General features: G+C 33.9%; 1 protein-coding gene across 1 annotated transcript; it reads left to right on the top strand.

Moving 5' to 3' along the window:
• Positions 1–21,314: 21,314 nt before the first annotated feature.
• Positions 21,315–27,610, top strand: LOC147567346 (signal recognition particle-related / SRP-like protein). The gene is made up of 13 exons (XM_086653965.1): positions 21,315–21,631; positions 21,725–21,791; positions 21,925–22,035; positions 23,073–23,268; positions 23,457–23,542; positions 23,745–23,940; positions 24,293–24,404; positions 24,732–24,859; positions 24,956–25,162; positions 25,423–25,532; positions 25,751–25,880; positions 26,605–26,754; positions 27,129–27,610. The coding sequence occupies exons 1-13, from the start codon at positions 21,541–21,543 to the stop codon at positions 27,348–27,350; spliced, it is 1,806 nt and encodes a 601-aa protein (XP_086510091.1). The 5' UTR covers positions 21,315–21,540; the 3' UTR covers positions 27,351–27,610.
• Positions 27,611–27,665: the final 55 nt, after the last annotated feature.

The raw sequence follows: 27,665 nt of genomic DNA, 5'->3' as shown, positions 1-27,665 counted from the left end.
CCCCAAAATACGATCTCTTCATACCAGAAGGATCATCCCCAAAAACAGAGTTATCAAAGCTCGCCCCCAAAAGGATCAATCAACATTCATTCTTTTACTGCAAAGAGCACCCTGACTGTCTTGAGCATTAGAGGGGTTTCCGAACCCTTTGCAGGTTTTCCCCCCTTGGGAACAGACGAACAGGAGCAAAGAGCAAGGAGCGAGGAGCTGGAACACAGGAGTAAAGCAGAAAAGCAGAGCTGGACAGGGGAATCTCTCCTCTCATAACAGAATATACCATCATAACGAAGGCTGTCATTCATCAACTCCCTTTTCCATGCTGATTTAACCGGGAGCCAATTTTCGACATCAGCAACGGTGACACCCTCAGCATTCCACCAGTTTATATTTATCTTATTTATAGTTTGATGACTTGACCGTCGAAGCGCCCTTGGCAAGACACCATCCCGATGTCCCCAAGACTTCAAGGTCTCTGCTTGTTTTTTTCTGTCTACAGGTCCAAGCAGAACTTCATCCGTCTCGAGGTCTACAGCCCAAGTTGTCGGTGGCCCACCAATCGACCTTCTATTAATTGTGTGATTTTCTACCGTCCACAATGATGAAAAACATTAGAAAGAAAGATTGAACTTGTTACTTTAACCTCATAAGCAACTGTAGATCTTAACAATTAAATAATTAGGAAACCCAAGTGGAGAAGAAGGAGAAGAAAAATCAGTCTAAAGAAGTTTGGTTCAAATATTGATGAATTTGGCAGGTAACGTTAGAGGAAGTTTTGAATCCGTTTGTTTTAGAGAGAGGAGTTTAAAGAGGAACGTGGGAGAAGGATATTATATATAGCGCAATGGCTCTTTTTGAGATGGACCGTACGATTTATTTATGAGATATTCGTGTCCGTCATATTTTTATAACAAATTTCGTAATTAAATATATGCTAAAGGCTATTTATGTCTTAAATACTAACAAAAAAAACTGCCCACATCTTCTTCTCCCTAAAATGTCTCTACCAATTCGATTCTAACTGCCCAATCTCTCTACCAATTCGATCACCCACAATCAACAATCCCTTAACTTTCTCCCTAAAATCACTCTCTATCAAATTCGGTTGAAACTACCTCATCCAAAACTACTACCCACGACCAGAACAATCTCCCATAACTACCTATTGTATATGTATATATATTTAAACCTATCTCTCTCTATATCATATTTCCATTTTAAACATCTTTATCATTTTTACTATATATTTATTACTCTTCTATAATATAATTATTAGAAAATCCGTGCACGTAGGGCACGGGCTATACCCTAGTATGTATATATACTGTTTGTCTAAAAGAAGTGATATAATTGGAAGGTGGGAACGTGGTGGCAGAAAAGTTTAAGTTATATGATAAATTAGAGGGAGATTTCTTGTATGGATGTGTATATATGTAGAAGGGAGTCTTGTTAAATTCAAGAGAGAGATGAGATATTTTTTTCTAATGTTTGAAGGTCGCCGGCCGGAAAATTTTCCGGCCGGCGACCTTCGTCGGAGAAGAGAGAGGTGAGTTGGGGAGAGAGAGAGAGGGGCGAGTTGGAGAAAGAGAGGTGACATGGAGAGATGTGTGGTGGAGAGAGAAGTGAGGTGGAATTTATGTTTTCTTTTTAATTTTTTTGAAAAAATATTTATAAGAAGGGTAGTTAAGACATTTACATAAAAAATGGGGGCTATATTTGAATTTACAAAAGATAGGGGTCATAAAGGAAGCTGATCACAAAGTAAGGAGTCAAACAAGAACTAACTCTTTCTTTAAACTTCACTTTTTCATATGGATGCACATATGATAAATAATATATACACATTATATATAATACTAGGCATAACCCGTGCCTATTTTTACGTGTATGCATTATAGGTATATAAGTTGTGCTTCCTTCGCATTGAAATTCGGATATGAATAGCGGTTTGAAAAATAAAAAATAAGAAGTGATACATGAAAACTTTAACATTCTTCACATGAAATATAGGTGGATAACAAAAAAGATTGTTAATTCAGCAAATAAATACCCTTCAAATTAAATACAGTTATGAACACCGAATCATAATTGAAGAAATAAAGTTGAAAGAACTGCATGTCTCAATTGAAAAATAATAGAAACAAATTCACTCATATAGATACAACTAAAATGTAATATCACGTAAATCATGTTTGAGAAAATCAAGGGTTATAAAGTGGTCCCAACATTCAGAAATAAGATAACATAACCTAACTAATAAATGAAGCAAATGGTAGGAGAAACTTGGTAGAATTAAGATTTAAATTGTTTCATAAGTGGAGAGACAGTAATAGATATTATGTTCAATGTAATTATATTCTGATTTATGACATAAGATTTTAGTCTATATGCGGCTCAAATGACATTGAAATATAAAATATAGATCAACAAGAAACAACAATATACATGGTTAAAACATAAAACTACCACCGGATATTCCGTCAAACTTCACATACCCAGGTCAATCTTCGCGATTTTTCTTCTTCTCTTTAATACCTCAAAACTCAGGCACCAAATGTCTTGAAGGGAATAGAGAGGACACGCTCATATGATTCGCTCTTCCGACTTATTTATGCCCATCACTACCTTGTAATTACCTGCATACCGCACATTATTCATTGAACATGAAGCAGTTGAAATACTGAACCTATTGATAGAAAATAAATAGAAGGAAAGGTAAGTTTATAGAGAATAAAGAGTAGGAGAAAGACTATACTTTCTTTTGGTCATTATCGGAAAACTCATTATACTCTAGAAAACCGTCTTTGTGCTCAGAGATGACAACTCGGCCGTAGACCACTTTAAAATCATCCTTTCACCGAAGTGCTTGGAGTCTTCCATTTTCTTCCTCCTTAGACCTTTCACTCCTACATCCTTCATTTCCAACGAATTTGTATCATGTTTTTTAAGGTACTCGGCAGATGAGCACCGTCAATTCTTGCACAGTAACTCAATCTTCAAATTTGCCTTACTTGAATTCCACCAAAGTTTTCAAACTATTGAAGATCTATGTATAAACTGGTTTATTCATATGATCTTTGAGATTCGAAGTTCACTCAGCAGGAGCTCCAACCTTGCAAGCCGATTCTCACACCAAAATGGGTAAGTAATGTTCGACATCCTAAAGTAGGAGACCATACAGGAAAAACATCCAAATACTCCCCCCCCCCCCCCCCCCCCCCCCCGCCACCACACAAAGCCTACTCGGAATTCAATCCAATCCATTTTAATTCATAGTAGTTAAAGCACAGTCCCCTTGGTCTTATAAGCGGATTGAGTGATTTATATGACCTTATGACTCCAAACTGTGGGACTTCAATGGAAAGAGATAAGTCAACAATGGGAATTGGTATCCATTTCTTAGCAATCTCTAGGTATGGTAGCCCCATCATCATCAAGGGAAAATCTGCTGATCTGCTGCACCAGGAACTAAACCGTTACCTATGTATGTAACAATTGTGATGTATAAGTGACAGCTGAAATATCTTTGTATCCTTACTTTCATGATCAACCAAGTTCTAATCTGCATATCGTGGATAAATATTTACTATCTAATATTTGAGCTAGGTAGAGAATAAACAATACTGTAAGAAATTGTACTAAATGGATTGCATATAGTATAGTCAGAAAGTAATGTTGCTAATAAACACATAGTGACAGAAAATGTATAAACTATTATCTCATATTATACTATTACGATAAAAAGTAGTTGGGAAGAAAAAATTATCACCTCAATCATAGACATGTCCACGATCTTGTGAAGAGTCATTGTATTGGTTTTGTCATGCATAGTACATCCATCCGAGGAGAAGCTTATAACCTCAATCATAGATGTGGTCTCAATAGATGTTTGTTATTTATTTAAGCTCTCTCAATAGATGTTTGTTATTTATTTAAGCTCCCTGTAAAAAGTACAAACAGAAAAAAAGCATATTAGGTTAGAAATCTCCATCTGTATATAGACGAAGCTTGGATGTTTTCTTCAATGTAACATAATTACGCCGTTCGCATTCTAATACTCTGAATGTAGTTTTATAGACCTGCTAAGAGAGGCAGTAGAAACCAAAAGCTTGGATTCCACCAATCAATAACACACCGTAGGTTGTCAATAACATTCATCACGTAAAACCACTAAAGATGAGTAAATACGAAAAAAAGCTGCAACAAACAAATTACAGAATGGGGCAGAAGATAAACCAAAATTCAGTTGGTAATAATAAATAAGTTAATGTGAAAGGCAAAGTCCAATGAATTAACTTTGTAGGAGGCAAGGCAAAGCTCCGAAGGAACGAAAAAGAAAAACTTTGTTTTTTGAATAATCGGGGCATAACATCGGCAACTGCATTATCAACATTGTTTTCTTGATAGAATTGACAATGGAGTTATATCATATGCCTAACAATCACAGAAAGAACGAATCATCAAAATATAATCATTTGAGATAATGAAAAAAACAACTGAGGAGTGATGATTGGTTACATTGGTATATAATCACAACCCAAATCACTAATCTTGAGAGAGACATACATATAAAGCAACTCTGAACTTCTTCTTTATCTAAGAAATAAACGCATTTCTTTCAGAACCATAATTTTTAGTGACCGTCGTCATCTCTTGAGACATACATATAACGTTTATTTATATATTAACATGTAAATAGAGATGGATAGAATAGTAAGATTAGATTTTCCATCACCGATGCAAGAATGCTTATCTTCTTGTGATTGTTAAGCATATTATTATTTTTACGCTTGCTGGATGCAAGAATGCAAGAATGTTTTATCTTCCTTTGTTTGATAAACTTCTGATAAGAAAAAAATAACAAAAACAATCACAAACGCAATTGACTTCAAACCTCTATGAAACATTCTCTCAAACAGTTAATGTGTAGATAAATTTAAGTGGTCGAAATCTATTTAACTTGCAGAATTATAATACCTTAAGACAGAAATTCATTTTGAAGAACTGTTCTCCCCCTCAAAATAAGAAAAGAAAAACCTTATTAATTTTTTTGCGACTATCATTCATTAGTTTGAGACTTTAATCAGATCAAATCAACATAAAATAACTAAACAAATTAGATTTAGATTAATCACAATCTCTCTAATTTGAACTACAAATTAGAAATTATGAAATAAACCAGTAATTCTCCCATTCAAGATAGAAGTTATCAAATAAACCAGAGTTAAGGAATTCATGGGTTATTGGCCATGGTTGATTGTACCCCTCAAATTTTGATTTCTCCTGGAAAAGAAATTAACCCTTATTTTGATTCCTTATTTGATTTAGAAGGAATGGAAGAGAATAAGTGAGGAACAGAGAAGGAAGATGAGAGAATGAAGGAATTCTTTGATAAATAGACAAAAAGAATTTTGACAGAGACGAAGAGTTTCCCGTTATGAGGTAATAGAGAGAAAACGAAACTTCGTTTTGGAGACGAATGGTCTTCTCAATCAAGGTCTAAGGTGGATTGGAGCCTCATTTATTTTGTCCTAGTCAGCTTTGACCAGTTATGTTTTGTTATATAGACTATAACCCGTACCTTCGGTACGGGCGAAATTCATCAGAACTTAATGATGTTCCATTAATTCAATCTTTGTTATAAACGCACAACTTATTTATGAATTGTTAACACTGAAAATAGAATATTATATTTGATTGCAACATAAGAAACATTAATAAATATTGATAGTGACGAAAGAAAGCTTGGGGGTGGCAGAGCAGAGTATTTGTAGCAACCCAAACTTGTATTCAACTATTAAGTAATCAAATATGAAGACAAATGTGTAATAGGCCACTGATTAGTTTGAGTTGTTACCGACTGTAAAAGAACTTTGTTAATATTTTACCCAATCCAGTATTTCATGAACTTTTGCTGATATTTCTCGTCTCATATTTATGATTTGGTGTTTTCCTTAAACGCACGCATATTTATAGATATAGTTAGTCCATATAAATTGGCAAAAATTAGTACAAATAAGTGTAACCATGGTTAAAATCAACAAAATTTCACACCTAATTCTGCCAAATTCATAGGGTCCAAAGTAAAGAAATAGTGTCTTAATTGATAAGAAAGCAGCACTTATGACTTCGGATAGAAATCTTGACATACGTCCCAGCTTAAGCTTTGAAGAGTGTCACTACTAATACATTACTGACCATACAACAATTCTCCACCAGGACCAATAACAAATATGTAAAAGAGATCAAAACACACTTGTGTGACATATAACTACAATTATATATAGAGAGATCTGTCATAAGTGTAAGCTTTCTACTTTCTCCACCAACTTCTCGTTGTCTCCACTACCGTAGAACTTGATTAAAAGAAGATACCTTTGAAGAGTGCATCTTGCCTGATAGTTAGTCCGGAGTTCAGCCTCTAGGCTGCCTAACTTCCCATTCACGTTATCCAAAAACCTTCACAAGCTCTTGCTTAAACTCCTACAACGATTTGTATTGAAGACGTGGCATATAATATCCGCCATATTGTCTTATATAAAGTTATACCACATACCTGCCATTTGAGCATGATAAAAAAGACTGTGTTAAGATGATATTATTCCTAATACTACCACAATGGAGACCAAAAATATAAAATAAATGGAAAAATTACAAAGATGTAATGATAATAGAAATATATATTAGAAGCAACTATGGACAATGCAAAATCCTTTTGTCAATATTTTAACCTTTGTTGTGACCAGTTTTTGTGAGAGAACCACAACGTAATGTTAAAGTAAACAGATCAAAGGTAGCGCCTACTGCAGTTAAAAAACAACAAATCAGAGCATAGATACATGTGTTGCTTTAACCTAACTTACGAGCTACTCAGAGGAACGATCTAGTATAAAATTTTTTAACTATGCTTCTTTAGTAAATGATAGTACTGCTCCTTTCGTTTCCTTAACTTCCTTCTCTTGCCCCTAGTGTATCTAGGTATTACTTCTAAGCTACAAATGAGATAACCAAAACCCAACTTTACGATTAAACAACCACAGTAGAGATTTACAGTTGCCTTGCTTATTCGAGGATTCTCAAAGAGGAAGAAACAATGGTGATCGCGGAGAAAATCCAACACCCATCTCTTCAACAATTCACATGCTAATCACAATGCAGAAAGACTACCACAGACCTCCATTAATCGAGAAGCTACTATCCAATTCTCACTAAAGATTAAGACTCAATTTTCATGGAAGAAAAAAAAAATACTAACCCGTGGTTGTCCAGGTCAAAGATTATGAAGTCCACAGAAAAGCTTAACTCAAGAATGCTAAGGAGAACAAAGAAGATGCGCCTATAACAAATCAACTAAAAAGATTAGAACGTTATATCTCTGTTAACCAACTTACGCCCTCTACTTTCTATATGGGGGTAAAATTGATGAACTGATACAAAGGATATAAGCCCATCATTGTTAGCATTAAAAAGCATAAGAATTGATTATCAAAAGGATAGTCAATACAGACCATCTCTTCCTTCTCTCACTAATACAACCCATTTCTCTTGTTGTCAACAAAATTGACAAGTTATAATTAGTCAAAAAAAGAAAATAGCAGTTCATTTTTGTACACTCTACACTTGACTATCCAGGTGGTGTGAAAGAAAATCATGTCATGAAAATTGTTATACAGGGTTTTGCTTCCCGAGAACTTCAACGAACCACGCCTTCCAAGCTTCCAGTTAATGACTAAAGAGATAAGAAACTCATGGGGAAAGATTGACAAATGATTGATTGGACAAACATTATCAAGATAATTTCATCAACAGGATAGCTCGGGTGGATGAGAAACTAATCTCAATCTGAACTGAAATTCTGGGAAACTGATCATTCTGAAATCATTTGTGCCAGGATGCTCAAAATGGTGGATTTCCTCAGTTTCGAGGGAGTTAGTGACGGAATAGTATGTAAATGGATTCTCAACACCCATATGAATAGTTTGCCTCCAAAACGATTTGGAACTCCAAGTTGCATCAAACAGTATTGTCCTTTCAAAGGCAAGTTTGTCAATTATCACTATCACTTCCATCCTGAAACAAGCTTACAAAAATTGGCAATTATAGTTTGAAATTAAGCAGCAATCACAAAAGTACGAAGGGAATGCTTTTCTATGGCAGGGTACTTAATCTAGAAATGGACCTAACTCAGTTGCTAAAGAGGCAAAAGATTTACACAACTGAACCTTTGAAAAACTTCCTACTCGATGACTAACATTTATACTTTTGTTCAACTTGTCATGTCCTAGGGATACTTCCTTTCGATATAAATGTTTTACGAAATGAATTTGATAGCATAAATATACTTATTTGCAATCGAGGAGAGAAAATACTTTGGTTATGATATTTTAGACGGTAGGAAGCTGATAAACTCTCAAAGCCCTGGACACTTTTGAAATCTTTCTTTTCAGCCTCCCCAACGTTCGGAAACTCGGATCGGCTGAAAGGGCCAAATACAGAAACGTCACGCACCTATACTTAAAAACATATAATGAATGAAATAATAATACTATAATCGAGGGAAAACATTCTGCAATTTATAAGAATATAGAATCAAAGAACAAGATCCAGAGACAGAGTCAATTGTAATAACTCTTTCATTTCACTATAATGGATGAATAGGTAATGGTGGAAAATTCGAGAAAGTGCCTGCTAATCAGTACTTTTTTATCAAGAAAACAATACAAAAACGAAATAAGCTTATAGAGATTAAACCTACTTGAATGAAGATCATTTGAGCAAAATTTTAAAGATGTTCAATAAAAGAAAAATGAATCAAATAGTAATTAAAACTTCACAATCTAGGTTTCATCCAGACACATTGAAAACACCAAAGATTATAGAAACTTCTGTTTTCAGATACCTAATATTTCAAATTAGCATATCACCAACCGTAAGCAGCCGCTGCTTACAATTATTATATTTAGTAATTTCGGACCAAACCCATGTGCCAATTCAACATATCAGGGTTAGAGGTACATCTACTCTCATCAACTACTTGGTTTTCATATAAGACCTGTTTCATAAGCCACGAATATTCCTAACTTCTAAACCAGGAAGTGATGAAGGAAAAAAAATGTTAAGCCGTTGAATGGAATCGATGAGCACTAATGCACATCGAATATACATCCATGAATCCATACCTATATTAAGAGATACGAGCACAACAAAGACAAATTTGAACCTTACAATACTCGATTCACTCTTCCGTTTCTTTACAAGTATCAAGAACAAAGAAGATGTATACCCTTAATGTATGAGTAATACAGTAATAGACAGCAAATCAGTAAACCTTTTACCTAGACGAAGACAAATAGATTCTCCTGTGCTAGCATATTTCGAGGATCAAAACCCGAAAAATCAGATATTTAGGCAATTAAGAAGGTTAACAAATCAATATTCAAACATGGGAAATGAATACTACGAATATCTAATAACCATGAAATAATCTTAGAAACTCACTATTATAAGAATATAAACTAATTAAGAACTAAAAAAATACAAACAAAACTCGAATTACTTCAATCAAATCAGACCTGGTATAAACACCGACAATCTTCACAGCCATGTAATATACAGTAGAAGAGCAAATTCACTAAAATTTCAATACTATATAATATAAACTAACCTCAAATCATCCTCAACAATCTAGGTAGTCATAAACACAATAAAATTTAGCCAAGGGTGTAAGCTATTTGGGGAGTTTTCTTAAACATGTTATGTGCTCATGTTTGAAATTGAATATAAACTCTATAAAGACTAATCCTGTTTATGTGTAATTTCATTTAGGTTATGTGTAGATGTTTGAAACTCAATGGTAACTCTACCATACCTGAAATACAGATGTATAAAAATCAGAACCAAATAGAAACTCTACAAACTCCACAGAACTCCAAATAGAAACTCTATAGAAATCAAACTCCACAGAAACTCAATAATCACCAAAACTCTATAGAAACTAAATAAAAACTCTATAAAAGTTAGTTTTTTCTTACCGATGAGGGTACTTTCCAACAGATTTCGCAACTCCATTTATCTCAAGTCGAGATCAATAAGAGGACTGCACCTACTTCTTCATAGATACTTGGACAAATCTGTGCTTCTCACACCACAATGTGTACAAAATTTAAGAGAGGGTCAATTATATATAAGTAAAAAAGCATAGGAACCACTCGAACTGATAAGATCCCACCTCCCTACCTTTCTAATATAAGCATAGGGTTAATTATATATAAGTAAAAAGTTTCTCTATTTAATTCTAGGACGTCTTGAAATAAGTAGGTGGTATAAATTTTCATTTTGGAGACGACCATATGTAACCATAAAATTGTTCATGAACGTTTCTTCTTCCACCTGAAATATACAAAAACAGATTGAAAAGAAACACTTCAAAATCAGATAACTTAAACAACAGTTTAAGGGGAATACAGGGTTGCTTGAAGTTGATGATATGAATATATTTAAAGCCCTAAATAGAACAAACTGAAGGCAAAAAACCTTAGGTGGCAAGGAAGAAGCATATTGATCCGATTTGTGAATCCCCAGCAAGAGAAAAAGGAAGAGATGTTGAGGTAATACAAGAGAAAATAAAGGCAAGCTCCTAGAGGATTCATGAAGAATTTAGAAAACCTAGTTACAAACCAATTTTGCGTAATGATAAACGAGTTCCCATTAGTTAAACTTACACTATTGCTGTCTTGCTAAATGAGTTGGTGAACACAACTGTAGAGATGGGAAGAGGGCGTCGACAATAAGCAACAAATGAAAAATTCAGTTTAATGTGTGAAGAAAAAAATAAGATTACTGTGGAGATTGACGTTTCAATTGATTCCACACGGTCCAGTGTTTCACTGATTGGAAGAGATTCACAACGTCTAATTTAAGTTTCCGGTTAAATGAAGAAAGTGAAGGGTTGAAGAAGAAGCAATGGGCAAAGTCTTTTAAGAATTTTAAGGGAGAAGAAAAGAAGTGAATTCAGATGAAGGCAGTTAAGGTACGGAAGGAAGAAAATACAAAGAAATTGGAACGACAAGGATTTAATGTAGTCGTTTCAATTACCAAGTCAAGTAGGATTTAACGGATACGATCGATGTTTTCTTATGTGATATTAGTCTGAACGGCCCAGATTAAAAGAGAAGGAAGTATCTTCTTGTCCAAGTCATCATCCAACTCAGCATCCAAATCATCATTTAGGAGCATTTATTTTGTCCTAGTCACAACCTATCTGTTTTGTTATATAGATTTAAATATATTATTTAAACATTGATTATTTAAATACTGATTATTTAAATACTGATTATTTAAACATTGATTATTTATTATTTAAACATTGATTATTGATTATTTAAACATTGATCATTTAAACATTGATTATTGATTATTTAAACTTTGATTATTTAAACATTGATTATTGATTATTTAAACTTTGATTATTTAAACATTGATTATTGATTATTTAAACATTATTATTGATTATTTAAAAATTATTATTAATTATATAAACATTGATTATTTAAATATATTATTTAAACATTAATTATTTAAACATTGATTATTTGAACAATTCGACCTAAATCTTACAATTTTCTATTTGATTATTTAAACATTGAGTATTGGTTCTCACAGTTTGTATTATTTCTTATTTGTAGAGATGGGAGAAAAAATTGAGCAAAAAGACAATCATAACTATAATGGAAGGGGAACTTATACGGCAGTTAAACACTTGGGAAGTATTCAAGTTCTTGTCAAACAATTAGACAGAGAGATTAAATCTTTAGTAGCAACTGATTTTTCTCTTAAAGATGAGGAGGCAGTGAAAATTGAAATCGAGGAGATAAAGAAGAAGCTGAGTGTATTTAGTATTAGAATTAAAAATTAAAGTGAAAAGGGTGATAAGTACAACAAAGATATTAAAGAAGCAAGGAAAGTGGTTTTTCAGGAGACCATCAAACTATTGAAGATGTAAAGATACTAAAGAAGCAATGAAAGTGGTCTTGCAGGAGACTATCAAACTATTGAAGTCCAAAAGAGACTTCCTGGTGATTCGAGATATCTCTTCCACCATATTCTATTCAGTTAAACACTGATTATTTAAACATTGATTATTGATTATTTAAACATTATTATTGATTATTTAAACATTGATTATTTAAATATATTATTTAAACATTAATTATTTAAATATATTATTTAAACATTAATTATTTAAATATATTATTTAAACATTAATTATTTAAATATTATTATTGATTATTTAAACATTGATTATTTAAATATATTATTTAAACATTACTTATTTAAACATTATTATTGATTATTTAAACATTGATTATTTAAATATATTATTTAAACATTGGAATCGAGGAGATAAAAAAGAAGCTGATTGTATTTAGGAACAGAATTGAAGATTAAAGTGAAAAGACTGATAAATACAATATAGATACTAAAAAAACAAGGAAAGTGGTCTTGTAGGAGACCATCAAACTATTGAAGATCTAAAGAGACTTCCTGGTGATTTGAGATATCTCTTCCACCATATTCTATTCAGTTAAACACTTATTATTTAAACATTTTTATTTAAACAGTGATTATTGATTATTTAAACATTATTATTGATTATTTAAACATTGATTATTTATATATATTATTTAAACATTGATTATTTAAATATATTATTTAAACACTCACGGTCCGCGCCTATTAATCTTTTCAAAATGCATTATTAGCAATAGGGACGGATTCAAAATTTTCATCTAGGGGTGCGAATTTAAATACTTAAATAATTTTTTTTACAAACACGCTAATTAATAAAATATTTATATTCGTTAATTATATTAATACACCAACAATTACAAACGCGATTGACCTTTGCGAGAGTTCATATTTTACCAAAAACTTATGTTTCAATAAAGACTCCTTTAGTTTAAATGGACCCCGTTGTAGATAGTGTCTACGAATTTTATCTCTATATTTAGATTCATAACTTGAAATTGGTAGATTAAGTTCCGGATCAATTGGGAAAGACGATAAATTAAATCTGAGAGAACTCACCAATGTCGGAGTCAGTTCCGGTGTTGGAGTCGGTCCTGGTGTTGGAGCGGAAAATATCTTACAACACGGTGACACCCTCATCATTCCACCAGTTTATATTTATCTTATTTATAGTTTGCTGACTTGATCGTCGGAGCGTCCTTGGCAAGACACCATCCCGGTGTCCCCAAGACTTCACGGTCTCTGCTTATTTTTGTCTGTCTACAGGTCCAACCAGAACTTCATCCGTCTCGAAGTCTAGAGCCCAAGTTGTCGGTGGCCCACCAATCGACCTTCTGTTTATTGTGTGATTTTCTACCGTCCACAATGATGAAAAACATTAGAAAGAAAGATTAAACTTGTTACTTTAACCTTATAAGCAACTGTAGATCTTAACAAAGGTACGAACCTGAATCTTTTTTATGGAAATCGAAATAAACAATGGAGTTTTCAGCTGGTTTATTGGATTGGAATGAGATTTGAAGCTTCTTAAAAAAGAGAATGAATATAGGTTTCGGTTTTATGAAGAGAAAAAATTTTGTTTCCGATTTTGATTAGAAATGAAGATAATGGTTTCGGTTATTAAGATCGTGATTGGAAAGAGAAAGAGGGAGATAAAAATGGAAACCGAATATTGGTGGATTTGATTAAAACGTAAGTGTTTCGTTATATATAAGGTTAGATTAGGTATTATGAAATTATAAGCATCCTAGAGATTTAGGTTTTCTCTCATTAAATATCTCTTCACATAAACCAATCACTTCATCATCAATTGAGTAAGTAAGAATATTTAATTGATCTTTTCATCTTCGTCATCAATTATAGAGCATGGTCCATATTTCGGAGCTCTACAAAAATTCTAAAATGATTTATATTGCGCCAGTTGAATTTTAGTGGAGGCCCCCCGAGTTTTTCGTCAATATTCTATTACAAATTACATCTTTTCTTTGTGAAAACTATTACATTTCTTTAGTCGTTTGTATGAAGATGATTTTTCTACTATGACTAAGACAAAATAAATGTCTACCATGCTTATTAGATAAAATTCATCTCATCTTCCTTCCTCATTAAATCTCTCTCCACATAAACCGATCACTTCTCCATCAACTTAGTAAATAAGAACATTTAACTGATCTTTTCATCTTGACGTGGTGGAGCTGAAAAGGCATATAGAGCACGATCTATATTTTTGAACTCTAAAAAATATTCTATAATGATCTATAATGTTAGCAGTTGAATTTTAGTACACGACTTCCGATTTTTTTTCGTCAATATCTTATTACAAGTTACATCTTTTCTTTGTGAAAACTAATACATTTGTTTAATGATATGTATGATGATGATGATATTTCTACTTAAATTTTCTAAACGTTGTAAACAGAAATTGCAAAACATCAAAATTCTCTCAAAATCAAAACGAAAATTTATATTATTTATAAATGTGTATTTCATGAACCGTTATATTTTGTTATATCTTCATTGTTAATGTGAAATCCGTAATGTATTGTCCCATCTTTATAATTTTTTCGTAGCCTACCATTATATACATATTACATTTAAACAGGTAAGCGTCTAACGAATACGTCGTGCCGTAGGCACGGGTTATGACTAGTATTCAAATATTACAAGTATAAAGAGAAGTTTTTCAGCTGGAAGACAATCCATAATCTTTTGAGATTCTATGTGTATAAACAAGTAAATTTTATTACATGGACACAGGAGCGGACCTATGTAAAGACCAGCTTGGCCATTGCCCATGCTAGAATTAATTATTAGGGGTCTTAAAGAAAAACCTAAAAAGAAATGAATGTTAGCTTAGTGGTTAGGTTTCTGCCTAAAGATCTTAGGTTCTGGGCTCGAATGTCTTGGAAAGCATTTATGACCTATTTATGCTGGTTTTCTTTCATTTTAGCTCTACTTACAATCAATTCACAAAATACCCCCTAAATTTTTCCAACTTCTAAAATAGCCCTTTTGTGTTGCTTTTTGTTATTTTTCTTTGTTTTGATAGTGACGAAATATTAGTTTAATTCCAATTATACCTTAACTTTTTAGTTCTATGATATATAAAGGGTTATTATGAGGGAGAATAAAAGATGTGGTATTTTTATCATCTCTCTGAAGTTGTTATATTTTTTATTTCGTTAGCGAGTTTCGTTGTATATTTTTCTCTCTCTCTTTTTTTTAAACAACAATCTACTTTATTTCAAGTAAAAAAAATTAACATTTGTATATATATCTATATAATAAAACAGGTTGAAGAGTGATGACTAGGACAAACATTGGAGATAAATCCAGTCGTCCGTTCCATATCATCACTAATATCAATCGTTGGATCATTTTCGTTATAATAAACGTTATAATTAGTATTAATATCAACTTTCAAATCAACCGTCGGATCATTCCGTCAAATCTAACGGTCAAGATTTACATTTTTTCTCACTTCTCTTACATCTCTCTTTCCATCTTCCCCTCCTCTCTCTTACACTCACACTGCTCATTAACATCCATTCCTACCAATCAATTGTCCACATTTATGATGAATCAGTTTCTACAAATTAATTTATAATCCAAAATAATGATGGAATCTGTAACCACATTTCATTAATTTCTCACTTCCTTTCTTCCTTCCTTTCTAGCAAACGCCTCGTGAATCGATTGCTAGAATTTCTCACTTCCTTTCTTCCCTCCTTTCTAGCAAACGCCTCGTGAATCGATTGCTAGAAATAAAACGCATCCAAATTCATCCCACCATTCTCACAATTTCCAAATTCGTGGAAATGAATTATAAATTGATCAGAGTTTATTTCTGATTTTCATGGAGAAGAAGAAAGAGTATAGTTTCATCAAAATTCATCCCATCATTTCCCTAATTTCCCAATTCATAGAGTAGAAAAAAGAACATCATTTTCTTATTTTCCCAATTTTTAGAAATGAATTATAAACTGTTAAGAGTTTGATTTCTGTTTTTTCAGACTGCAAGCATGGAGAAGAAGAAAGAGCACAACAATGGAGCCATAGTTACAACCAGAGTACTATCAGGTAAGGTTTATAAATTTAACAAATCGGGTAAAATGTGTGTTAAGTCAAAATGACGCAGAAATGTGTTAATTTTGATCAAGAGTGACAGAGGTCTTAGATACAATATTCATTTTTTCCATGGTTATGACAAACTGGTATTTTTAGTCGAGAGGAAATAGGGACTTCTGGTATGATAAATTCAGTGTTGGTCATATCTGTGGGAGAAGAAGTGAACATTCAGTTGTGATTTTTGTGAAAGGAATTAAGCTTATAAGCCTGTCTATACTGTTTAACTGCAATTTCAATTCGATTTAGGTTTAGTATACGGGTTCCCATGTTTCTTCTTCTCTTCAACACAAATAGATCAATTGTGAATAACTCCATTAACAACACCAAGAAGATGATTACGGTTTGATGGTTGTTTACCAACATACATCTAATTGTTAGAAAGCTTTTTGTATAACTATTGGAAGCTTCTTGTATAACATTGAGATATGCTTCCTGAATGTTAGATAAAGTGGTGAGTTTCTACTTCTAGACATTGTGTATGACTGCTTGGACCTAATTTTTTTTGTTCTTGAAGTAAATATGTCATCCGTTCCACACATTGTTAACCCATCTTCTTCTTGATCAATCAAAAATTCGTTAACCCATCTTCTTCTTGACCCATCTTCTTCTTAACCCATCGTCTTCTTAATCAATCACAGATTCGTTAGTTTCCTTCTTCTTATAATTCTTCCACCACTGAAAATTACTCAGTTGAAACCCATTAAACCCATCATCAAGAACCTGATTCTAGACTTCATCTTCTCCTAAAGTAGGTATTTCTTCTCATCAATTCATCACTAACCTTGAATAACCTTTGAAATTTTGAAAGCAGTTGTAAGGGAAAGACGGGAAGAGAGATGGTAGAGAAAGACGGAAGAGAGAGAGAGCGTGTCCTTGGTGTGTGAAAACAGTTTTCACATGTATTTTGTGGGAAAAGAAAGTCAGACATTTTCCCACTTTATTTTACAATGGGAATGTTATTTTCTTACTCAACTTGACCAACCAAACGGTACGAAAATCGATTTTCTCAGCCTATTTTTACACGTATCAAACAGACCCTTAATGAGAAATATATTGAGAGATGACTCAAAATTAACTATCTTCAATTTCTAATGGACTATCACGCCGACTACGTTATGGAGGAGTTGTATTACCATATGATATACAGTGTCTAACCTACCTAATGATTCAAATTAATAGTTCTTATTTATATGATTTAAACGTAAGAGACACTATGCAATAAGAAAAGAAGTTAAATGATGGTTTTAGTTGGTACATTGTTTTTCATTTTAACCTTCGACGATGTCATAAAAGCACATGTTAATGTCCTGCTCTACGCAATCTGGGAAAAGAATTGAATGGAAGCTTTAGTTAGTACATTTTCATTCGAGCCTCCTGTGATAAAAGCATTTGCCCGTGCCCTTAGGGCACGGGTTATACCTAGTACATAATATAGTAAATTTGTTGGATTTTAGGTCTCTTTCATGTTGTTGGGTTTTAAGCCAGTTTTATTATTGGTTTGACTTAGACAGTTATCGTCTTTATCACATCTTCATGAATGCTTACTTTGTCTTCGTTAGTTATCAATAGACTAATAAAATGTTAAAGTTATGGAGATTTGTGGTTAACTAAACCACCAAAGTTGTCCATTTTTCAGGGAAGATGTTGCCAATTTTTTTTTTATGATATTTGGAAGTCGTATATGATCTTCATCTTTATGTATAGAGTTCTTGTTTTGTTTCCTTAAGACTAAAGTTACTAACTGAGGTGTTGGCTCACCGATAAGAAGATTAACATCCCGGAAATTATTTTAAATTATTGTTTCTTTATGTAATGGGAGATCATTTTTAAACTGAATGAATCCAACTATGTACAGATTGTGATACTTCAGTGAAAGAAGTATCGACTAACATTGACTATCCCATTGACAAACAGGCAATTAATATTTAATAAACTCAAATTCAATAGCAACAGAGAGTTTTAATTAACTCTAAGTGGGGGTGTGCTCATAGATATTAGTTTTGATTCCACATACCCTGTCAGAATTCAACTACAATTGTGGTTGGTTAGTTAGTCAATCGTTCTTGTAAAAAGAGATTGTCTACCGCCGTGCTAAAAAAAACGTGTCCCAATGGTCGTTGTTCGACATTACATCACCTTATTTTTCCAATTAAAATATATGATATGAGATATGCAAAATATGAAAGAGTCCCACAAATGGGAAATTTGGAAATCCCACGTGAAAATGGAAAAAATTGGATTTTGCATGAGAAAAATAGAAATACAAGAAAATTTACACTTGAATAAAAGTTAGAAGTGACATCTATGTTTATAAACCCACTTTTATTCAATAAGGGCTTATTCAAATCCACTTTTGATTGACTTGATTTATAATGAGCTTAACTCACATGATGTTTTACTTTGAAAATGTCATTTTTGTACAAATTAAATGGATAGTTTTTCCCATCTTCTTTTCTTCCTCTGCAAGTCACCCAAATCATCTACTATCTTCACCACAAATCTCTAACTTTTAGTAATTTTTCTCAGATCTGGATAAACGAGCTTGAACTCTTTCAAAGATCTTGATTCAAGCTGTGAAGATCAGGAGTTTTTTTTTGAGAGAACAGTCAGGAGCAGTTACTACTTGTTTCATCCCTTTTCCACTCTTCAATTCCACATACTCAGTTAACCCTGAATCATCCCCAAATCACATAAATAGTTTGTGACAACTTCTCACCCACTTTCAAATCACATACACAGATCAAACAAGCCCTCAATCCCAAAATAACTTATCTAGTTAGGACAGGATTTCAATAATCCCAAAAACCACAAACAACTCGAACAAACCTGTAATCCCATCTATTCCTTCCCACTCTCCCACCAAACATCAAATCCGCTAGTATTATACAATTATGAACTTATAACAATTTCCCAACGAAAATATTTTAGATAAGAATTTCTTGGGCCAATTCTGATATCTTACCCTTAATTTTAGAAATCATTAAAATAATTTGTTGAGTACAAATAACTAAATAGGGTAACCCAGAAACATCATATAGAGAGAAACTGACAATTTTTTTCTTATTTCCACGCATAGAATGCAACATAATGATAGAAAGTAGAAACTAATTAATTAAAGAATATGTAATGACATGTTCTCTTTTTCTTTCTTCATCACCTTCCCCACAACCATATAGAAATCCTCGTATGTTACATGAATTCTCCTTTCACTAAGAGCAAATATCCCTGCTTTGATGCACAGCCTACAAGTACAAGTAGCCGAGTACTGAGATTGGTATATGAAGGAAAGGAAGAGCTAAAGTAGGAAGTTGGGACAATATGAACATAATTATTTCCTTCGCATAAAAATAAAACAGAGACCAGGATAATATGAACAAAATTATTTCTTTCGCATAAAAATAAAACAGGGGTCAAATAAAATTTGGATTCAAGATCTATATAACCAAAATTATAGTAGTTTTGCTTGAGCAAATCATACAAACCATATCACTTTATGTTAGAGCAATTCATACAAACCAATTAAGTATTAGTACAACAAAAGTAGAGAAATCTTACTCCAGAGATATCACTGGAAACTTGGATTAGAGAAACTCAATATATATAATAACAAAAAGTATGGGAGGCTTGCTTGAGAGCAAATTTGGATGATGACTGGAAACTCAATAGGAGGTGTGGGTTTTATGGAAAGGGGGAGTAATGGAAAATATTGTAGAAAGGATCATTTTAGAGGAAGTGTTTGGTAACTGTTGCCCTTTGTATTCAACGTTTTGTTTTGTTGAAAGTTGTATGCAACCTTTGATATTCCATGTTTGTAGAGAAAAGGAAAGACATTTAAGAGGACGAATAGGAATAAATAGCGTTGAAGAGGAAGAGGGCGGTTTTTGTTATATTTAGAGTTGGTGAAAGAATTATCTTTGTTTTTAGGTAGGTGAGAGATCAAAGGGTCAATGTGTTAGAAGAAACAAAACGGGTGGCTAGATTAAAATAGCCAATGTTATTAGCAATAAATTAGAGCTATGCTCGTATTATTTTCTTTGTTAAATAAAGAGTCAAGATTTATCACGAGATAACGTACGACTAGATTTATCCCAATGTTTGTCTATTGGGTTTGTCTTTGAGTTCATCCCAATTAGCACCCACCATTCTATTTTATATAATAGACTAGGGTATAGCCCGTACCCGTAGGGTACGGATTTTCTATAATGATAAAGAATTTTTAAATGGAAAAATGAAAGAGGAAAAGAAATTCTTTTAAAGAGAGAAGAACAGAGAAGATGATTGTTTTGAAAACAAATTGATGAGATCATTTACGGGTGGGAGCGAGATTTATGGGTGCAGAGAGATAATTTTGATTGTGGGTAGTTAAAATCTATTATATTAAAACAGCTCAGTCGGTTATCCAGGGGATAAGTCTGACCGTCCATTTTTATTGGGATTTTCATAAAGATCACATCTGACGGCTGTTATGTAATTCTCTTTCGTGTAAATCCAGTCAAAATAGAAGGATAATAGTGTCAAGAATGAAATATTTTTGAATAGTTGGTTACAACCTCCCTAGAATAACTACACCCACAAATCTCTCTCTACTTTTCTTTCCCACGATTGCACACACTTCCCATTAATATCAATTCGGTTAGACTTTAAATCCTGTTCAAAATTCCAACTCCTATATTCTCCCTCATAAGCATGCGATTGTATCTCTCTCTCCCCCTTCCTCTCTTCTGTTTTGGATTTTAGAATTAAATTAAAGTTAATTAAATTGACTGTAATTAAATTTAGACTGTTTTTAATTTGCAGGGGATAATTTTGAAGGTGTTAATGTCAACCTCTTAGCCGTAAAATCGAGAGCCGACCTACTACAACAGCGTTAGCCAAGAGAGATCTACCGCGCCCGTAGGGCGCGGTGGGAACCTAATATAATTAGCAGAGAGATTTTAGGGAGATGAAGACGTGGGCAGTTTAAGACATAAATAACCTTTGATATTATATCTAATTACAAAATTTGTTCTAATCATCCGACGGACTTGAATATCTCATACATAAATCTACGGTCCACTTAGAAAAACACCATTGCGTTTTATATAATAGGTTTAATAGGTTGTGGTTTAACTAAAAAAAAAAAAAAAAAAAAAATCTTGAGGTTTAGTGTCTCCGTTACTAGCTGTTAGTCGTTAAAAGAGACTTTTTTCCTTGTCAAACTCAATCCCATCCACAAATTTTATAATGAGATGCTTACGTGTACAGCTCAGATTTGAAACTGATAAGTTAACAGCAAGATATGAAACAGCAAAATCACTCATCTAATACGTCGGAGATCGATTGACCAACTCACCCCCCTCGCAACCTTCCGCTTAGGTTTTCAGGGTTCTCTCGCTAGTGAAGATTTTAATGGCGAAGGAAAACGATACATTACCAATGGAAATCGACGAGAAAACCCCCCAAATGTCTGATCAGATCAACCCTAAATTCTCAGTCAATGGTTTGTATCTTAATCCATGAACTACTTATTTGCTTTGAAATTTTCCCTTTTTTTGACCTAGTCCATGATCAATTGAATCTTTTGGAGTTTCAGTGCTGCAATTATTGAAATCTGCTCAGATGCAACATGGATTACGCCATCGGGATTATACTCGTTATCGGTACATTTTCTGTAGTTTTGATTTGATTACTTTGAAATTTGGGGATCCGTTTATACCTATTTTCTCAAATCTATTCTGAATTCTGATCCATTATAAGTTCTTATTTTTTCTGGATTGGTTCACATTTCCTCAGACGATATTGCACAGCGCGATTGAGGAGGTTGTATAAATCTCTAAAGTTCACTCATGGTCACGGGAAATACAATCGAAGGGCCATCACTGAGTCTACCGTTACCGAAGTTAGGTATTGATTCTTATAACTGATCTAGAATGGTTGATTTTGAAGTACACAATGTCTCTATGTATATATATCAGTATAGATTGGTTTAGGGATTTTGTAGAAGCCATTTCTACAGAAATCTGAAAACAATAAGCTTAGGTTGGCCAGGACTTAACCCGTGTTTGGAAGAAAATTAGTTGTGTTTTTCTTTTTTACTTCATCTGAATTGACTGAATTAGCTTACGAGTTAAAATGTGTGTTTTGAGCCCATTCAGATCTCTAGTCTTCATTCAACCCAACTTTCTGATTTTGGTAAAAGAAAAAAAACAAACATCTGAAATCTGAATTGAGGCCCCGCTTAGATTTCAGATCTGAAAATTTTGAAAAACAAACACAACCGTAGACTAGAAAAGGCTCTCTTGATTAGGCAGATAGCTAATGCCGTTACCATGCTGTTGGTCAGGACTTGACCCGTGTGTTAGAGGAAGAAAGTAGACTGTTAAACGCCCTGTTGATTAAGCAAATATGTAATGCCTTTACAATACTGTTGGTCACGATTAGCCTTTCGTCTTAGACGGGGAATCCAACAACTGAATGTGATATGGACAAGTTGCCTTTCGTCTTAGTATCCAAAAGAAAAACTATTGAATGCAATATGGACGCCATGATGTAAAATGAGGTAGCGAATAGAGATTCGCTTGTTTAGTTGTATGTATCACGTGTATTGAATGAATCTCGGGGCACTTCGCAAGATTGTGGTAAACCACCATCATTAAGCTACAGAGTTGTTATGTTCTTGGTGATTTTTCTATTTCTTTAATTTTTTTGTAAACCCAGAGAATGTCAGTTGCTTGCCTTTGATAAGAAATAATAGTTGGATAAAAATGTATGAGTAACTAAATCTTATGAGATGCCTGTCAGCTGTTGCAGCTAATTTTGGTATTTACGAGTAACCAATTAGATACCTAGAGATGTCATGTTGTCGGTTTCCGTGGTTATGTTGGTTAAGTGATGCAATTTTGTCGAGTGCCACTCAAACTTGTAGTTTGGATTTGAAATAGGTATCTCCACATCGTTCTTTATACAACAGAAAGAGCTTGGAGCCATGCTATGGAGAAAAGGCAGCTTCCTGGAGGGCCAAATGCACGCCAGCGCATATATTTGATTGGTCGTTTGAGAAAGGCCGTAAAATGGGCTACACTTTTTGCACAGTTGTGTTCCGTCAAAGGAGATTCCAGGACATCACTAGAAGCTGAGGTGCCTTCTATAGTTTTTATTTGCTTGTATGTGGTTTTGAAGTTGTATTTGAAATACTTGTTCTTATTTGATACCTTCATACAGATTTATGTCCTGTCTGAGTTGCTGTCATTTGCTATACGGGTCCTAGAAAACGACGTGATTTCATTTTCCTATTCTCTTTAACAATACTGTTTTTGCAAGTGCAGGCCTATGCTTCTTATATGAAGGGGAACCTACTCTTTGAACTTGATCGCAATTGGGACACTGCGCTAATGAATTTCAAAAGTGCCAGGTGCATTAATCTGTTAGACATCTTTTATTGTGTTCTATATGCTGATAGAGGATATTCCTTAAGCAAATGATTAGTGCTTTGTTCCTTCACTTTTTCTTTTGTATTTCGTTTATCAGAGGTGACTAAATTTTAGACTTCTTTTTGCTGCTTCTAGTTCACATATTAATGTTTGCTAAGACGCTAACATAGGTAAGAATGACAGGGCTGTTTATGAGGAACTTGGAAAGTATGGTGACCTAGAAAATCAAGTATTATGCCGTGAACGTGTTGAAGAGTTGGAACCCAGCATCCGCTACTGCCTACACAAAGCCGGTGAATCAAACATACAAACATCTGAGCTTTTGGATATTGGAAAGATGGAAGGACCTGCATTGGACCTCTTTAAAGCTAAGCTAGAGGTATTATTGTTTGTGAGCTGATTCTTTCCCTTGTAAACACTAAGCTTGCATGAACTATATTCAGATTTTAGTAATAGAATTTCTCTTAATATTCACATGATAACATCAGCTTCTTCCTGCCTTAGCCTCCAAATATGTCAATCAAACTTCATTGATCTTTATCCAACTATGTGAAGCCCCAAAACTAAAGTTCCTATTCCGAAACCTGTGATTTTGTGTTCTTACTTCAGATGACTTGAATTGGATTGTTAATAATGTACAAGTAACAATTATTGGGTGCATAAGTCTGTATGATGAGTTACCCTTTCATCCAATATATGAGTCTAACCCTAACCATTTTTGTGATCTGCAGGCTGTTATGGATGAGGCTAGATCCCAACAAGCAGCATCCATGACAGAGTTTCATTGGCTTGGGCACAGATTTCCAATTGCAAATGCTAAGACTCGAGTCTCCATTCTGAAAGGTTAGTCAAAATTTTCTTCTATTAGGAGTTACTTTTGAAAATCAAATAGTTTTAAATCATTTGTTATTTAAATGTGACAAGTATATTTCTCCTTTGCAACTCCTTATATCTCATCATGTTGCTATGTCTCATTTAAATCAATGATGGATTGATAAGATGTAAGTTTGAGCAGAACCAGACGACCAGTGAGGTTCTGATTGTTGTGCTCTCTTTGGTTTTATTTGGCATCCATCATTTTTATGAGTTCATCCTTCGCTTTATGTTTTTAACAGTAACCTAGATCCCCAGCTTAGATTTTATGCCTTCTAACATTAGAAATTTGATCAGCTCAAGAGCTAGAGAAAGATCTACATGGTCCTGCAGCAGATTCACTGCCTGCTGAGAAAAAGGTAGTCATGTTTGACAAAATCTTTGCTGCATATCATGATGCCAGGAGCTGCATCCGTAAGGACTTGGTATGTACATTAATTTTCTAATGCTGTCGTGGTATGCAATTCTATTTTGAGGCCTCACGTTTCTGATCAGTTATCAAACAATGTTGCTTTTCACAGGTAAATGCGGGCAATGCTGAAAATGTGAAAGATGATTTGAATGGTCTTGATAAAGCTGTTAGTGCTGTCTTAAGCGAACGGACAATAGAGCGAAACCAGTTGCTGGTTAGCATAGCGAAAAGTAAATTTTCGAAGAACCGTGATGACAAGAGTGAAAAAGGCACAAAGCCCGAGGGACTTGTTCGCTTATATGATCTTTTAATACAGGTAGAGGAAGACTTCATACTGAATCACTGATTTATGAGTACGGCTTGCCATCCTACAGTTTATGCTTAGATCTCTAAGTTTGCATCTTAATGGCTTCTTACAGTTCCATTACTATCTTAATACTATCTAGTTACAGTTTTGTGGAGATAACATTTTGCTATCTTCATGATATATTAGATTCATTCTCAAAAGAGTGAAACAAAATGAACTATAATTAATTTTTGTCTCAAATTTTGAGCTGTATTGTTTCCTATTGCCAGAATACAACTGATCTGACTGATTTAGTGACCTCTGGGAGAGATAGAACGGCCGAGGAAGTAGCCTTTGCTGAAGAATTCGAAGTTAAGAGTTTGGTGTTTCGAGCACAGAGGTTGGTGTTTGGTTTTCCCTATTTTTTCCCTTAAAAGTGTCAGGTTTCTTATTGATTTATTTGTCAGATTGATATAGCTATAGCTATAGCCTGTAGTTCTATGATGATTAAATAGAGTGCAAGAATTTGTGTTGTTCGGTTGTTCCTAAATCACACCTGAGTATTTAGTAGAGGTTTGAACTCAATTTGATTGGATTTCCTCCAAATGATATTTCCAGGTGTTTCTACTTGGGAAAGTCCTATAGCTTGGCTGGTAAGAGGACAGAAGCATATGCATTGTATTGCCGTGCTCGCACTCTTGCTGAAAGTACCCTTAAGAAACTCGAAGATACAAGTAGTTCTAACAAGGTACATAATTTCTTTTGCATTTACTTAGGCTTTTCCTTTACCCATCGTACAGTCAACCTTTATAGTCTAAATTGAGAAAAATACCCTTCACGAGATTCTTTAAGCATTTAAGACATCTTCCATGTGATCTCCTATTCTCTTCCACAACAATTCTGCGTAGAAGAAAAATGTTTATTTACATTCTATGTTATATTTCTAAAATTACTCTTGACATTTCGTTATACTCTTGACGCGACTATTCTTATTTATCTCAATCGCGGATTTAAAGAAATGCTTCATATTGGCGGTAAATGCAAATGCAGCTAACAATAAAGAAAAGTTCCCACTGACAGTATACTTAGTGTATGCGAGCTTTAACATCGCATCTTTGGAATGGAATCTAGTTAGAGAAGTAATTCCAATTAGAGATAAGCTGCCCCATTTTCCGCATATATTGCTCATCCGACATTGCATATGTCATTGAGAATTTCTCTCTTTCAGAGCAGAAAAAACACAAGCATCTAACCCTGAAGCTTTCCGTCAGATCTAATCTAGATATTGTTTGGAAATTTGTTTGAGAAACTGCCCATCTTCTATTAAGAGTGTTCAATCAATCTTAAAATACATTCCTCCAATGAATGCAATCGAGAGTAGGATAGTGTTGCAGATTTGAGATTTCCTTTTCACAATGTGCGAGGGCTTAGTTCAGACTGCCATTAACCTGATTTTTTAAATTTTTTAACAGCTTATGATCCAAGAACTGAAAGTGCTGTGTGAGAACAGTAGATCAAACATCTGCATAGAGCATGCTGCTGGGATTATGGAGGAACAGAAGGCACCAGAAAAGCTCTCAAAGGGGGTATCCTCCATTTCACTAAATGAAAGCGCAAAGAAGGTAATGGTTGGCTTTCAACTTATTTACTGGTAGAAATAGTAGTCATGACTCACTACAACAGTGTTTGTTTCTCCAAACTGATTTGGGTTCTGTCTTAAGATCTAAACTGATTCGAGACAGATTTCAAGGATGTTTGTTTCTTGTCTGACTTGTCTGAATGACTGACTCGGCCGATCTTGAGCCCATTTGAATGAGATATAAAATAATATTCGTTAAGAGGCCCATTTTCCACAATAACCTGAAGTGACTACTGTGGTCCTGAGATCTGACCGTGACTATCTTGTATGTTTTTCTTTTTTTCTTTTTTGCATTTTTTACCTTTCTTTCTTTTCCCCCTACAGATGGAATTTGTTTTTAATTTTGGCTAATTGCAGGCAGAGAAATTCCTTCTTGAGAAACTTGATGTTTACGAGTCGTCAGTTGGTGATGCGACCACCAAAGGAGGTGCCCGTATTGAAGCCTTTCCACCAGCATTCCAGCCAGTTCCTCGGAATCCAATTGTTCTTGATATCGCGTTCAATGCGATTGAGTTCCCATCTCTTGAGAATAGAATGAAGAAAGACAAGAAAGGTTTCATCAGTAGGCTTTGGCGGTGAGGTGTTATTGATTGGACGACAAGTTAATCTTTTCCCTTTTCATACTCTTTCCGATTTTGCTACTTTGTGATGCCAAGCGGTAGTTATAGATAACTATGTCTAACTTTTTGAATTGGATTCGTTTTTTAATGAAAATCGATGAGCATTAACTTTACAATCATTACATGGGAAAACCATAAATTGTTAAGGATGATAGTTATTTGAATTCCGATTGTGGAGGTTTTTCTATTGCTTATGAAATAAATTTCCAGTTAAGAACATTTTTGCACCGATTTGGCAATCGGAATGGAGCTATCGATCACTCCACTATTTTCT

Source organism: Eschscholzia californica, unplaced genomic scaffold (assembly GCF_041429995.1).
Source record: "Eschscholzia californica isolate CP2 unplaced genomic scaffold, dmEscCali1.0.p SCAF_1, whole genome shotgun sequence".
Classification (NCBI taxonomy): domain Eukaryota; kingdom Viridiplantae; phylum Streptophyta; class Magnoliopsida; order Ranunculales; family Papaveraceae; genus Eschscholzia; species Eschscholzia californica.
The sequence above is the reverse complement of the archived record's forward strand: the minus strand, read 5'-3'. Positions and strand labels throughout refer to the sequence as shown.